This window comes from Nesoenas mayeri, assembly GCF_963082525.1.
Source record: "Nesoenas mayeri genome assembly, chromosome: 9".
NCBI classification, from domain to species: domain Eukaryota; kingdom Metazoa; phylum Chordata; class Aves; order Columbiformes; family Columbidae; genus Nesoenas; species Nesoenas mayeri.
The window spans coordinates 7045625-7062343 of record NC_137557.1 but is presented as its reverse complement, the minus strand read 5'-3'; the positions used below and the strand labels follow the sequence as shown (position 1 = coordinate 7062343).

General features: G+C 46.2%; 1 protein-coding gene across 1 annotated transcript in view; it reads right to left on the bottom strand.

Moving 5' to 3' along the window:
* IL1RAP (interleukin 1 receptor accessory protein) overlaps window positions 1–16719 on the bottom strand; it is a gene marked incomplete at its 3' end in the record, with an annotated part of 47255 nt that overhangs the window by 18420 nt on the left and 12116 nt on the right. Inside the window, exons 2-3 of the mRNA XM_080349333.1 lie at window positions 12877–12944; window positions 738–1023 (exon numbers count right to left, since the gene is read on the bottom strand). Of these exons, the coding sequence (XP_080205459.1) occupies window positions 738–1023; window positions 12877–12943 (353 nt within the window). The 5' untranslated portion in view covers window position 12944. The remainder of the gene's footprint in view (window positions 1–737; window positions 1024–12876; window positions 12945–16719) is intronic.

The window sequence follows — 16719 nt, the reverse complement described above, 5'->3', positions numbered from 1 at the left end:
GAGGATAAGGCTGATTAGTTGAAACTTGTTTTCTCCTGTTACAGTGGAATGAAATAAAAATCACATCTGCAATAATGAGCATCATAGCACTGATGAGGCGTATACAGCCTTAGTTGACTCATTTATAAATGGGAAAGAAAACACCAGAGATGGCCACACAAGCTCAGAAAAGCCTATAAAGATGACTAACAAGCAACATCCACTCCCCTGCTGGTAAAGCAGATAATAGGGTCAAAGACACAACGAAGAGACAACGTGAGGAAGATCAAAAAGAGCTCTTGCACTCAGTGCATAGCAGATGCTATGTTCATTTTGTACTACACTTAGAGACACTTTTAATTTCCTAGAAGTCTGAATCTCATGAATCTTTGCCAAATTAGCATGCAGTCAAAACATTACCCCTGCATCTGTAGCTGTTTTTACTGTAGACATACAGACCACTTCTTAATAGTGTCTGTGGATTTTGCCATGGGCTCAGCAATAATATTTTCATGGACACTTGTAGCTAGAAAGGAGAGGCATGTTCATTAATGTTTGCAAGGCTCCAAGCATTATTACGATGTAAATTGGCTCAGTACTGAGCGGTCTCATAATTGTAACATTCTTTTCCCTTTAATGCTTATGTAAATGATCTTCTCCCTACAGAAAGATCTCGTGCTAGCAGTGTAATTTTACCACTTCCATGAAAGTCCTTTGATTATGCTGAAGATATGCAGAAGCTGCACTGCACAACCTACCTGAGCATGCAAGTATAATTCCCTGTGTCATTGAGAAGAGCAGGCCAGAACCAAAGGGTGTCTTTCTCCTTACTGATGTGATTGTCTGGGAGACGAAAATTAATGGGCTCCTCCAGATCCCGGTCCTGCCCAATCCTGTACCAGATCAGGGTTAAGCCAGCAGAATGGGCTGTGCTGTAGTTGTATTTCAAGAAGGTCTCAAAAAGTGGGCATTTGATCTTGGCAGGTTCCCCATCATAAATCTGGATCTGCTTCATGGTGTCCACACCCCAGTCATCACATCGTTCTGTGAACAGGAAGAACACAGTATCTTAACTTTCAAGCCCGTGGGAGAAGAACAGTTCTGCCCATGTTCCTCACAGCCCTCAGTCCTGTCCCCATTAAAATCAGAGGCAAATATGTGGTGTTTTCAGTGGAAGCAAACTGGGCTTTTATAAAGCAGAGCAAGAATACTGTCTTCATTCCTAGAGAACCTGCAAACCTCTACTTTCCTTCATACACCTCCTTCCAAGCTATTTATCCCCCATCAGGAAAACATGATAGGATATTGCCATAAAACACCAGGCTTTGAAAGGAGCTCCAAGAAAACTCAACCTTAAAAATCCAGTGTAGGAAGATGAAATCTGGGTGAAAACGATGCTAGAGGTGTGCGTGCATCCAGGCAGAGTGACAGGGAAGATGGAAATAGAGGTGTTGGAAGAAGAGAAGCAATATGAACATCAACCCTCCCTTGGAGCTATGGGCCATTGTCCCTGCCAGAAGAAGCTGGATCGTGGGTTCTGGGAACAAGGTCTGTCGTTCCTGTGATGGATTCATGCAACACCAGCCATGGTAACACAAAGAGTACAAGTGACATGTAGCAACTGTTTATAGTGAAGTTTGGGAAGGGAGGCTGAGGGGCAAAAGAGACAGTATGGAGGTGGCAGCAGGTTCCCTTAGGGATCCCCAAGCAGCCCCCAGGTGCATTCCCCAAGCTCAGTTCCGTAGGCTCAGCATAGCTCACTGACTCAGGCTGACATAGAAACAGGGCAGCATGAGAAAAAGCTGTACGGTGCCTTTTTTTTTTTTTAATTTATTCTTGTCATTAGTGAATAGTTTCAGGCCAAACAGCACAAGTCAAAATCCATTTCTTTTCCAAGAGCTCCTTTCCACTCCATTCCTCATACCCATCAGGATGCCCAGTCACGGAGGGACTCTGCACAAGCAGAGCACAGTACCGGGGTGTCAGCGAACCCAAGGGCAACCTGTGCTGCCAGCACCAGCTGAGACACAAGTAGAGGCTGCTGTCACTGCATCCCCCATCTCCTTGCCCTGACGAGGCAGAGTGTGGCAGGGCAGCATCCAGCACACCTCCTGCAGCTGCTGGGACGCATTAACTGGGGCAGCCTGACATCTGAGAGCCCAAAATGAGATGAATAGGAGAGGGGTATGCTGCCTGCAGCGGTCTCCAGGAAAGGTGTCTCAGCGTATCACAGGCACACCGCAGACAACACTGCAAAGCCTCTCCAGGTTGCAGATATTATTGTAGAAGAATTTAGACCAAGAGGAAAAACAGAATACAATACACTCTTTGAGCCCTGTTCTTCTGAACTGACTTCACAAGCCAAAAGCAGGATTTCTGGTATTTTATCTTCCTTAAATAGACAGTGGGATGTAGCTTGGCCCCAAATTCATACTTAATTAAAAAAGCAAAGAGATAAACCTTTGAGAAGATGGGGACACAGTGCTTTAAGGCATCAACACCGACTCCTGTGGCTCAGCAATGGTTAGTCACAGCAAGGAGGAAATCTGGGCCAGTAAGAACAGAAATGTTTTCTGGCAGGTTTACACATAAATGTAAACGCAAACTGCACTGCTCCTGCTGTGGAAAGCCAAACACCCATACGACAGAGTGCTGCTTCTGGAAGAAGAAAGTGAATTGGACTAGGAAGAGGCAGTGAAACCACCCAGGGTACAAGTATTTGCTAGTAGGAACCCCAAACCTAGATGGCTGGAGAGTGCCACCATTTGTCATCTAAAAAACATATAGATGTTCCTTTTAGAACTGCACAGCATCATCCAGTACAGTTGCTACCACAGCCAGCGCCAAGGCTCATTTTGAAAGATAAACCACTACTGGAAGCTTTATACCACGGGAAGGTGTGTAGTCACCAAGTGCCATGAGGGTTAAGGCCAACCAGAACCAGTACACTGCTTTATGCTGGTGGGGTCAAGCTACTGGATTAGGCATGGTCAAGTTTCCATAGAGTGATAAATGAGACAAATGGGCCTGCCATAGACTGCCTGCTAATTGCATTACAAAGTGCTGCTTACTATTCATGGAGTGGAGAGCATTTGTTTTCAGAAAGAAAAGCTTTCCCTCTGTAAGGGGCCTGGGTGTGTAAATCAGGACACCTGAGTTCTCTTCCCAACCACCCGACTCTGCTGTCTCCTCTTGGCTGCAAAGAGGCAAATTGTCCATATTACTTCAAAGGGCAGAACTGAAGAGGAAGAAAACTATATAAAACATTACAGTACTGAAATTCTTGGAGTCAAGATCAATGAAATTTGCAATCATGAACAGCTCTTGCATTTTGCAACAGCTCATAAATCAGCACTGTAGAACTAGTTACCTGTTCTACCTGAATGAGTTACTGAAAATAAATACAACTATTTTATTTTTTTTCCTTTCCAGGTTACTCAAAAGCAATGTATGGGTCTTGTCTTGGCTGGGGAAGGGGTGACGGTTATTATTCTTTACAGTAAGAGCAGTACTTGGAGATTTTGTCTCAGACATGACTTCAGGAACACTGTTACGCCAAACAGCTAGTCCTGAGGTTCCCCACATGTGTCCTGCCTTGTGGTGCTGCATGCTCTGAGCTGAACCCCAAACATAGCTCATAACTGTGCTGGTAACGAGCAGTTACACCACGTGGCAGGTGCAGCCGCACAGCTTGAGATCACAGGCTGTGCCTGTCACCCTGTTGACAAGGACACTGCCAGGGCAAAGCCATCCCAGCACAGCCCTGAAGGCTCAGGGAGCAAAGCCTTGGTCCACCGCTCACAGCAGAGGTGGCAGAAACACCATGCGCTGGGGAGAGAGCTCCTTCACACATGAAACACTGACGACAGGAGCTGTGGTGCTTTGTGCAACTTCCCCCCTCCCCATGTCATGCTGACAGCAGTACTACTATGATTTTTGGGGTGTTTTATACCAGAGATAGCTGGGCTCAGCCTGACAAGGTATGTGAGGGACCACAGGGCATCCTTCATACACACACCTTTGTGAACCTCTTCCTCCTCAGCTGTGATGTGGCTCTTCTCCCTATGCCAACATCATCCTTTGCTGTGGTGGCACTTTTGCAGCAAACTGGTTGAGCCCAGACAACCGGCTGCACTCCTCATACACACATGAAGCAGAGGGGATGCTCACATTGTTATTGCTATAATTTAATTTGTAACAGCTCCCTGTGATGTTTTGTGCCCTCTCCACTCTTTTTAACCTTCATTGGAGTTTCAGAGCCTATTTGCTGCTAACACCAGCATGCAGCTGCTTGGATGTCAGTCTGAACAGATTTCATTACTTCACACTGAACCTCACTGGCACAGAACAGCTCCTGTAACAATATTCAAGAGGGCACTGCAGAAAGAAGATGGAAGCAGCCACTCCACTTGTGAGAAACTTCACTAACTACTATGATGTTGTGACTGTTTGGAGCAACTCACACTCGTTTTCACTCGCTAAGCCTAGGAAATGAGTTTCTGCTCTCTTGAAATGTTTCCCACACAAAACAGCCGCTGAGGTTAAAAGCGACTCCTGATTAAATCATTGATGCTGTGACTTCAAGGGTTCACCCACAAATGGAAACCAGTGAAGAGATGGGGGAGCTATATGCAACTCTATGTTCCCTTCCACACTGCACAGAGTGGAGCACTACACACACAACTGAGGGACACCACAAAATCATCTAAAAATCCACGGTCCCACAAATGCATCTTCCTAGAAATGTCTCTGCAAAATACTTTTGAAAGAAACCATCCTTCTCCCATTACCAACGAGGTGCAGATGCCTCAACTGACCCCTCTCACCACTGGGTGCTCTGCAGTCACACAGCAGGGCAGTCTATGACCCATAACACCTACTCCTGACAGATGATGCAGGAAAAAGCTAAGAAGCGGTCCTGTTTCCACAGCCCTCCTTGGGAAAAGGGATAAGGGTTATGCAGGCTGGAGGGAGGTTGCACAGCAGAGGGAAAAACCCACCACTAGCACAGGAAGAGAAAGTGCAGGCAGAAAAGTCAGGATGAGGATGCTCATTCTGATTTCATGTGCCTTGAGATAAAGGTAAGAGCGGGCTGCTGCGCTACTGTTCCTCCTGATGTGCACCGGGAACTAGGTGAACTGGCAAAGATAACTCCAAATGTCTTCCTTGCTTGTACTGTATGTCACAATCTTTGTTCACAGGGGTATCTACTACTGGTACAAGGAACAGAAACCTATTTTGTTACAGAAATAGTCAGATCTTTCCCATTTCTAAAGCTGGTGCTACAACATGCTTAAACATCAGGCATCCCAAACCAGACTCCTCAGAAGCCAAATGAAGCTGAATAAAGTGGGTCCTCCAGATGCAAAGTAAAAAATCAAAAGAGAGGGGGGGGAAAGAAAAAAAAAGTAATGATGCTGCTCAGCTCCATAAAGGTGAAAACAGACATTTCTGGAAACCTTTCCCAACCTTGCACTTATTGCACTGATTTATCCCCTTGAAACAGAACTGTGAATATACACAGCTGAAACACTCCTTTTTGAAATGCATTGGCAGCACCCATTACAAGCACCTACACAGTCAAAACAGAGATGAAATTGGTGCAATTGTTTAGATTTCTGAAGAAAAGACAAACTGTTTAACCCATGGATCAAAAAAAGAAAACTAGAGTAAGACCACATCAAAAAATGCTGTCCCATTTTGTCCACAGATTGGCATTTCTATGCAGCAGTTTTAAGTACCACCATTTCAAAATAAAATTCTCAACCACCAGAACTCTACCAGCTCCACACCACCTGCACCCCTTTCCTCCCCAGAGGCTACAAAAACAAAGGCTTCCCCTAGTTTAAAGTACTGTGAGATAATAAAGAATCATCCTTATGAGAGGCCATCTATCGTGCTGGCACAAATTACCCTGCATTTGCCAAACTGATGCGCCCACCTTAATTGTTTCTAATTTTGGGAGGGGGCCTGCTTGGCACACAGACAGGACCAAGCCACAGCAGCAGAACATGACGCCATCGATGCTGCTGGTTGAATGACCCTGCAGACCCCTCTTCCCCATGCCATTTCAGCAGTAGCATCAGATGGGGCTGCACTATCTCGACAGCTTCCTATTTTCTTCGGCTGCCCCTGCTGGCATTATCTGAAGGCAAAGCTGATATGAGTCAGCCTTCACCCAGGGACCACAGTCAGGCCAGCGGTTAGCTTGATGCAAGAATCAGCATCAACAGGCAGAAAAAGTGTGTCACACAAAGCAATTAAGCAAGGATTAATCATTACTACCTTGATTTTTTCCCTCCACCCTCTTTCGAGTTCAAAGCAGTCAGTGAGAAGGCAGCAGAGGAACTTGGGCTGAATGGAGGAGCAGCGCTGTGAGCACAGGAGGTACCAGCTGTAGTCAGCTGCCACACGTGGGTGCACCTTCCACTTATGCCGGTGCCCAGAGCACCCACTGTTCCATTGCATCTGTGTTGTTCTTCTCACACGTGTATCCTGCACAAGAACACCCCACAGCATCACACTCCCCCCATGTGCTTTGCTCAGCAGCTGAGCAACAAGGCAGCATGGCAGGGCAGCATTCCCCATGCTATCTGTACCCCATCTGACTGCAACGTGATGGAAGGAGGATGGCATGGAGAAAAAACAAATGAGAATATCTTCCCTGGACTACAAAAAGAGACACAGACCCAGAAGTCCTGAAATCAGTGGGAATGACAAAGAACTTGGGTTAGCCCTAGCCAAGATCAGCTACTTCTCACTTTTTGTTCCCACCACCTCTGCAGTGGCAATGGTGGTTAGAGAATGCCTAAAAAGTGATTGGAGCTCAGCACTGCCTTGGATGCTCAGCCGGGAAACTGCATGAACTCTGCAGGAATTTCTAATCTGACTTTCAGCTGGAATACATCAAAAAAGGGCCTGTCATAACCTCACTGCCTTCTTTCTACAGCCTCTCCAAGAAAGCAAATGGAAATGGTCCTGGCAAAAACTTCCCTGTGAGCAGCTCAGACACAACCTGGCTCTGTCCCTGTGGTTCTGCTGCAATGGCACCAGCAATGTGGATTTATGCTTCTCTCAAGTCTCACCGTATTCATGCTGTGTTGCTGCTGAGCTGTGATGCCCCTGTGGAAGCAGATCCACTGGATGCTGCACATGAGGATGGAGTCTCTCTGTCTCCCCAGCTGCTTTTTTCATTTAAATAGATACAAATGAGAAAGGAAGAAGGAAAAGGACTTCCTGTTGCAGAACAGCTCATCATTTCCAAAAGCACTTTTATGTTATACATTGTGGCTACCTTTTGATTCTGAAAGTCTAGTTTAAACAGGTGTGATGGTCTGCCTCTCTGCCAGCTTCACAAAAACAAGCTGACTGCATAAACTTCTGTTGACTTCAGCACAGCCAGAACTTCAGAAGGAGCAGCCAAGGCACAACATCCAAAAAACTATGATTCTATAATGGAGTTCATAGCTCATGACTCCAAATTTCCTTCTCTAATCAAGCACAGCCTGTAACATGGGGAGGGGTAGTTGTTGTTTGTGTCTTTTAAAACTCCTCCACAGAGAGCTCCATGCCTCCACTCTGTATCTGTGCATAAAGCTGTGTTTACTGCATGTGGCAGAGTATTTTTGTTACCTCCAGCAACTGGGTCAAAAAAAAAAAAATTCAGTCTTCTCTAGCAAGCTAGACATGTTTTCCTGGAGGCCTTTCTTAAAATTGAGATCAAAACGATAAAGGTAGGGCTATGAACTGCTTCAGAGCCTGAAGGAGAAAAGGAGCAAATAGCTACTTTCCATCCCGCTTCATTGAGGAAATTGCTGCACCAAGAAAAGCAGAGCAGCACAGGAGGAGGAGAGACAGAGGGAATGAAACAGTCTGTTGCAAAATCATCTGTAGGAAAGGCAGCATGAAAAGGAGGTTTAGCTGATTAGCATCACCCTAGAGCTGTGCTCAAGCTGGCAGGGGCTCTCCTGTGTGCCTGGGACATCAGACCGGGACTTGAAAAGATCCAGGCTCAACTCCTGGCCCTGCCACAGGCTTGCTTAGTTAAACCCATGCAACCAAATTATTGCACTTAGAATCTCTGTTGCCTCCCATCCTGCTTGAAGATACAGTCAACAATTCTGCACTGCCCACCAGACATCAACAGGGACGTCTGCATAAAAACCCACTGCAGCGGTTGGCCTCAGAAAATGCAGAAGACAGTAAGGGTGTATGAGGCTGGCAGGAGTCACTTGTGTGCAATAAGGTGTAGGAGACTGAGTGCACAACTGTGCAGCTGCAGAGGGGGACCTGATGAATAAGGAGGGTAGGAGACAGGTTCCCAGTGTCCCCTGATACTATTTGTGTATCTATTCTATATCTATTTGATACACACAGAGGAGCAAAAGTGACCACATCCAGTATCACATCAGCAACACCCACAAAATGGGCCACTTTCCTCCACATGTTTCTGCACTTCAACACAGGTGGGTCACATCATGTTGATGCCTGTGCAAAACTCAGTCCTCACAACCTCTTTCTTCAGCTGACAAGAAGCAGACATGAGGTCTTATCTCCTCGGTGGGCACGAGTCTGGCTGGTGCCAAGGGAGGCTGGCAGCTGCAGTCGCACATCTGCACCCAGGCCAGCTCTGCTCTGCAGGTTTTGTCTCCATCCACTTCAGGGTTATGCACCTGTCAACACCCTGGGTGTAGAATAACTTCATGCCCCCAAGCGCCATAAACTTCTACAACTGCAGTAACTCACAGATGGGTATGAACGGTTATAAAATCATGTCCTAAATCAGGACAGCAAGAAGCTGAGATTGGAAGAGTAGGAGGAAGTCAGGAAATCCCAGGAGAAGATGATGGGGGAGGGATTTAGTCTCTTTAGAAAACAATAACACAGTTTAATCTATTTTTCTTTTGACTTTACACACTAAAATAAGCTTCTCAGCTTCTGGGGCTGTCACAAATCATAAGGAAAATAAGGCCACTAGAACCCCATCGGTAGAATAAGAACTATATAGTAATAATCCTGAGGAGCCGCGCAAGGCTTTCCATCTTCAAAGTGTTTTACAGATAGTAATTTATTAATCTGCAAATTTCCCCTGGCCATAAGTAGCTGCTCTGCCTCTCTGCTAAGCACAAGAGAGACACACAGTGCAGATTGGCATTCAGGAGAGATGGTGCAGGCGGCAGCTCTGACCTCTGGGGCTGGATCTCAGTTTTTGGCTTGCTGCAGTCAGACCTTCAGTGCTCCAGCCACCACCTGAATCCAGAAGCACTGGTGATGTTGGGTACTTTGGAATCGACTTCAGAGAGGACAAAACTGGTGCCTGAGAGCCTCTGGTATGGGGAAGTACAAGAGACATGCTCACAATCCAGCAAATAACAGCAAAGCCCAAAATAAAACTCCCAGAATGGGGCTCCTGGCTGCCTTACAGCCACTGCCTGCCATGTCAGGGTGTCACTTGGGGCAGAAGCTGGCCCCAGTCCTGGGCTGAGCCTACCATACAGCCAGTCTGATAGCCCCCGAGGAACCTGTCAGAGGAGTTTTCCATGTAAACACAATGCTTACTTCCACCAAAGGACTATTTATGCCCAGCAGTTACCTGCTCACACTAGGTGGGTCCTTTAGATAATCAGCATGAGGCTGCTCCTCCTCTCCTGGCAGCAATATTCTTCTGCTTTTCTAATTCCCTAAAACAATACTCCTAACCGTGATCCCCTTCCCAGCCCTCACCTTGCAAAAGCTGGGAGCTCCTGGAGAATGAGAGAGTGGCCTGGTTAGGAGAGAGAGAAAAATGGAACAAAGAGTACAACTACAGCTACATCTCCTAAATAAACTGGTACCTAACATGGGCCAGCTTTGTCTGCAAACAAGATAACATTATTCCATATTCATAATGACTTATGTTCTTTGTATGACTGTTTTTTTCTTGCTTTTAAGCCAGTGTATATTTATATGACTTCAGGAGTGCCAAAGAAATCACTGTAGGACCAAAACCGGGTTCATTGGTTTTTGCTATGCTTCTCTGGATATCAGAACATCTGGGTTCATTAAGCATCCTACAATGCAAGCACAGAAATCTAAGCCTTATTTCCATCTTAATGATGTCTTAACTGAGGAAAGCAGAAGGCCCTGAGTACCATTGCAAACAATGTCCTAAAGGTCACAGATAAGGAATTCAAACCCAGGCACTACAGATCATATATATTCTCAATACCAGAAGAGATTTGCCCACATATATGGCATGAGTGAGTAGCAGACTCAGGCACAAATTCAGTCTCAGACTCCAAGTCTTTTACTCTACACTACTCAGATCACATTTCTTTCCTCTTCCAGCTTGCAGCTCTCTTTCAGCAACCGATTTTGTTTCAGCACCAGCCTCCATACACAGTAGAAACAGCCAAGCCCAAAGAACAGATGTTTAAAGCCAAAGTGCAGTTGACAAAATTGGGAGGGGAAATAAAATGTACAGATTTGTCTCTCCAGTAAGAAGTAGGGTAAAGTACAATGCTGAAGGTTTCTGACACACTATCATCCATACTGGCTGAACTGGATGGAAAGGCTGTCTGCATTATAGCCAGAGCAGTGCTGGTGTTTTACAGCTGAAATTAGTAACCGGTAGCTCATCATCCACTCTGTAAACCCAAAGAGCTCGGGACTCAGCAGAGCTGGTACCCCTGGCCTGGGCAGTCCTGGGCTCCTGCCCCTGCCTCCAGCCCTCCCCAGCCCCCTGCCAGCCTGGACTGGAGAGAGAGCTGGTCCCAACAATACAGCATTACATGACTGTTATAGCAAAGCACAGAAAAAGATCCCTTACCAAGTTATACATCTTAAATATCCCAGGAGCCAGGTTCCCTGGTGACAGCGACCCATCTCCATGGCCTCACTTGGTGTTAGGAGACCACTGGGCAGATGCAAACTGTGCACAGCCCATCTGCATTCACTCCAGATAACCTCTGCTCTGCTCCCTCCACCTACACTCCCCTCTCTGAGAAGAAAAAGCAAGCCCAAATGCTGTGACATTATCAGAGCATGTCCAGTCTCCCACGCTGCTCTGTATTTATGACTTTGCAAGGGTGAAATGAGCTCCAGTTGCCTTTTGGTGCCAGTTCCAGGAAACCCCACAGTGTAACAGAGGGCTGCACAGACGGCTGCCCCTCCATCCAAGTACAAGCAGTCATGCAAGCCTGTTATGAATAACAAAAGATGTTTTGACAGCCCAAAGTAGTTTATTATGTCCATGGAACAAAAAGGGAGCTCTGAACCAAAGAGTGGGTCTGTCACCCACAGACCTGCAGAAAATTAAATGCACACACTACAGTGGATTTGCAGAAGAAATGTATTTTAACTGATCATGTATCCCATGCATCACCCTTCGACAAGTGTTCTTGCAGCACTCCACAAGGGCTCTACCCATCCTGTACAGAAAACCTCTGCTAAAGGAGGAATATTTTAAAATCACTGAATACCTCACAGAAATAAATGGAGGGTTCTGCCAGATCAATTGGCACCAGCCTGCGTGACCCAAACACCAGGGTGCTCATTTCACAGCTCCCAGCTGACAGTCTCAGCTTTTAGAATTGCTCTAACATTTCCTGGGCAGCCCTGAATCAATTGCACCTACCTCCCGTTTCTGAAAAAGCCCAAGATGACTGCACGTGGGGTGTCGTAACACTGCCTCAGCAGGAGGAGGATATTGCGTTGGTGGAGAGCAGAACAGCACATTCAGAAGCACACGCAAAGCGGGGATTTTCCCAGCAAGCAGCAGCAATCTGCATCTCTGGGTCCCTCCTTCCCCAAGAACTCTACCACCTAGGGCTTAGTGGAGGAGATCTGGGCCATATATTCTTTCTCCTTTGCTGCTTCCCCATTGCTCACCACTTCCACTAGGTCCCTGTTAGCCAGGATGGGACATGTCCTGCTGAAGACTACAGCGCACTATGAGAGCAATCCAAGGAGAAAAAGCCTCCCAGCCTTCAGCCTCTGCAATGAGCCCTACACTGAGATGAACCTTGCTGAGAAGCACATTGTGATTCTGGCCCCGGTAACTCAGCGTGGTCCACGAGATAATGATACAAGAGCTGTTCATCTGCTCAGAATATTATAAATGCTTGTTTGCCAGCACTGCAGAGGGGCAAGGGCTCATGGGGGGACTTGCCAATCTCCTGCACAGCCCTTATTTCTGAACATGTCCCCTAATAAAGCCAGCTCCTGTTCTTTTCTCCCTCCCCCTTTCCACTTGCCTCCTGCAAATCATGCTGTCTCCTTCCACCCCCAAATAGGAAGTCCAGAGCTGAGACACACACAATCTGCCTCTTCACAAGAGCTGGGCTGAACATGTGCCAGAGGAGCTGCAAGCATTACAACATATTTCCTGTCAGGAAAGTGACTCAGTGAGATGGGTATGAGAGCTCCTCTCACTCAAGAAGTTCCCCTCTCCCCTTCCGTTGCTGAGGCACGAGTCAGAATCTGAGAGCTGGAATTTCAACCCCTTCCGGATCTAACCAGGAATAGCAGAGTTCAGGTTCAAGCCCAGGTCCTGCGTGCAACTCAGTGACAAGTCAGCGCCATGTACCAAGCCCTGGTTTCACCTGTCGTAGAAGGAGATTAACAATACTGACCAAGTAGGCAGCTTGAATTTACAAAACACTTAGTTTGAGATGGTGCTTGTTGCTATTTACTTATGCCCCCATTTCCACCACACTCTCAGCCTCTACACATGAGCATTATACAATACCCACACAGAACTAACAGCATACATGCATTTTGCTAAAGTATTTTACACACGACCATTTCATCCAGGAACACTGTAAATGCGTTAATCACTGCAGCCAGTTTTCTTTCTCCAGTTTCAGATCACCTCTTCCCACAATAAGCGAGCAGACCCATCGCATGCCACATCCTTACCAGAGCCGCTGCCAAGGGTGACCATGCACAGCCAGAGCATAACAGTCAGGACACTGACCATCTTCATCCTGCTGAGACAAAGCACACACAGAGCTTCTGGTTAGCTTACAATATTTCATCATCACAGACAATTTTTTAACTCTGAGTGTATGTGTTTATTCCTCTGCTCACCCGATGATCCTCTAATTCTGGTATGTTCTTTTTTTATTTCATTAGGATTCCTTAGGAAAAGCATCTGTATGGCAGCATTGTGCAGCCTACAGGCAGCTGCGTGAGCTCTCCAGCCCTGGGAGGTGCTGGCTCAGAAGAGGACAGCTGAGCTTACTGACTTCAGCCACTAGAATAGTCTATGCCTATGAGCACGAGGAGTAAGGTAGATGCTTGCAGGCTAGAAAACCCAAACTTTGACTCCCAAGCCACTAAAATGCTTTGCTGAGACTTCACTCTGCCAGAGCACATGCTCGTTTCTAAGAACAAGCACAGAAACCATTTGCGAGCAGTGGCTGTGTTCACATTTGCACTGAACACACATTCAATAGTTTGGCGTGACAACCGCACCAGTGCAGCCTGAATTTGCAAGGTCTGCCTGCTGGTGACCTGAGAAAAGGCCACTGCCAGAGTCCTGACTGCTTCAGCCTGTTCCTGCAGGTTGAGGCAGGACAAAGCTCCATCAGCAATTTCCAGCCAAACCCTCCTTGGAACGGCCTCCTTGCAGGACAAAACAAGTGCCAGGCTTGTATGTTTTTTTGGAAATTATCTAGATAAAGGTTTATACTTTCAAAGTAGCACTAATAGGCAAAAAACAATCCCAGACTTCTCCATCCCTGCTAAGGAGCACAATTTCCTGTAATTTGAGATAAATATGTGCTGCCAGAGTTTTACTTGTCACCTGCTCCAGTATCTGGCATTCAGCTCTCAGAGCTGTTCACTCACTGGAATTAAACTTCCCTGTGTTTCTAGGTTTTCCAGGGTGCGACTTATAAGCTGGTAGTCACAGAAGCTGACATTTACTAGATGCTCTCATTAATGGGGTGAAGGTTGCACTTGGTATTCCCGGGTGCTGTCAGATCACAAAGGGAGAAGAGATGGTTAACAGGCTCAGCTTCATCAAAGCATCTCAGGTCCGCCAGGCAGATGCAGTAATGAGCATGGTGATACTGTCAGGAGCACGTTCATGAGATGACAGGGAAATCTGCTCCATCATAATGGGCTAAAAGGGTGGGGAGAGAAATCGCAGAGCTCCCTTAAATGTGTCTCTCATAAACCTGTCCATAATATATGCATTACGCAGGAGGGCTTTAAGCATAAGCAGAGAGCACCTAAAATTGCACAGATTGCAGAGATTAACAAGAATGGGATGTGTGAACTGTACTACTCAACATCCAGCGGCGGATATTGAATCCTTCCTTTTCAATGCTGGCATCTGAAAAGCCTTTGTATGATGCTTTCCCTCTGCTGGACTCATCTCAAAGAGACAAAGGAAATCTGGAGCAAGCGGGCTCTTCCCCGCACAGTCCATGCAAAAGGCTGCAGACTGCCTCAGAAGCCATAACGCCTTCAGAAACAGGCAAGAAGCTGGGAAGAAGGCGAGTTTTCTTCCCTGGGGTCCAGCTGAAAGGGCTGGTTGATGCCTACCCCCTTCTTCCAAACTGAAATGCCAGCTGCTACTCATACCATTCTCTATTGCTATCTACAACCAGCTCCCAACACCACTTAAGATGATTCCATATGGAGGAAACAAACTGAGGTACTGCTACCCTCTGGAAATGCTGCAGAAAGATGGAACATCTTTATGCCATCAGATCAGACAGAACCAACACGCTGCATTTTTGGTTAGAATTTAAAAACTTTTGGTAATTCAGATGCTGGAAGAGAGGGAGTGTAATCAGCGGGAGGATCGTTCCCATAATCAAGATCCCTCATGTGTTCCTTCTCTGTTTGTTATTAGATAAATGCACAGAGCGTCCTAACTCGCCTTTATTTTCCAGTGATTCTCTCCTGCATTTTGCACCAATCAGACTGAATTCAGCCCTGAAGCAAGGAGGGACAACTACTGACTTTGGATGAGTTTCTCTCATTTAGAGCAAGGCCATTTATGTGGCCTGAGGCCAAAATAAACTACTACGTTTCACTCAGTGATACATGAACTCTGCAGCAAGCCAATATTTACATCCACTAACTATGCTCACAGGAACATGCTCCTTTCAACTGTCTCAAAGAACCACCAGGTCTCTGTTCCCACAAGTAAGGTATCTAAGCATTCTACACTCTGCCTGCTAGTAGGAAAATTCTGATTTTATAGCTGGGTAGAACAAGAAACAAGAAGTTCTGCACAGTGTGATTTACTTCTGGTTCATTCCAGACTCTCCAAAGATCTTATCAGTGGAGACAGACAGACACAGAGCCTGTCAGATAACAGCAATTTTGCCATTATGGAAATAGGACTCGGCCGATCACAGCCCTGGCTGCTCTCACACTATGCAAAATACAAAAGGCCATGGAAGGCATGTGCATAGAGCCAAGGGGTAGTCAAGGCAGGTCATCACAACCTCCTGGATGCCCTCACCACGTCAGCTTTTGCCAGCTGAGATGAAGGAAGAGGATTCTCCCACTTTGCTGAAGAAATTGAGAGCTTGCATGCACAATGAACTGAAAAAAAGAAGGGACTGTAGGGCAGGATGGCTTCTGCAGTCCAGCTCCTTTCCTGTGGCATATGATTATTCAAAAAAAAAAAAAAAAAAAAAGCCAAACAAATTAATGCCACAGAATCTGGTGGTTTGTACTACTAACACAGCACAGGGACCAACTCTTATGTACTAGTGCTGCTAGCACTGTGATGCTTTGCTTTAAATGGTGCAAAATCTGTGATATACCTCAAAACAGAAGGGTATTTCCACAGTAGTCCTGTGGTCACACAATGTCATCATTTCTTCCCAGGGAGGATAACGTGATTCTGCCAGTGACACCAGGAAAAGAGCATTGGACCACGCACTGAGCCGCAGAGAGAGGGTGGGTTTTGCAATGCTGTAAGAACCTGACGCCACAAGACTACAACCCACCCTGGTCTTGCCAGGAACCAAAGAGTTCTCTCAGCCTTTTCCAGCAACCTGCTGCTTTATTTCATGTCATCAGAAAGCATGTTGCCATTTTGCCTGTATATGATGCAATTGCAGCGGTGCCTGATTAACTTATTGCACAATTTGGTATCACTGCACGGAAACACCATCATCTCTGGCTGCAATCAGAGAAGCCAGAAGTCAGAGAGGGCAAAACTCCAGCTGAAGCAGAGGGGTTCCCCCAGCTGCATCCACCCAGAAAGGTCACAGACTTCACTTCCAGTATACAGAAAAATAAAATAAAAATCAAACGCTAAAGGAAGCCAGGGATAAAATCAGCGAGCAGAAGTGCATACCAGCTCAGAAATCACACCACAGATCAAAAGCAGGCAAACAGAGCTGCCAGAAGACATCTGGAGAGCTTTGGTACATCCTCAGCACTCCAGAAACTTCTCATGAGACCAATATACTCAGAGGTGTTCTTAATCTCTCCTGAAATTAACATTTTAATAATAATAATTAACAGAGCAGTTGGGAAAAACAATCCATCACTGCAGTTGCTCATACCTTTTTTTAAGGAATTTACTTGAAATGTTCATTTTGTTCCAAATCAGGAATTGTTTACTTTTCATTCCTGAGCATTTTCTTCTTCAAACTTTCACCTTCTGCCTACTAAGAAGCCAAGAAAAGCGGGGTGGGAGGAACAAGGTCACAGAAGTGTCTCCTGTTCTTAAAAGCAGAGGTGGTGGAAAGGTTTGTTTTTTCATTGTATACTGGGCAGCAGTAG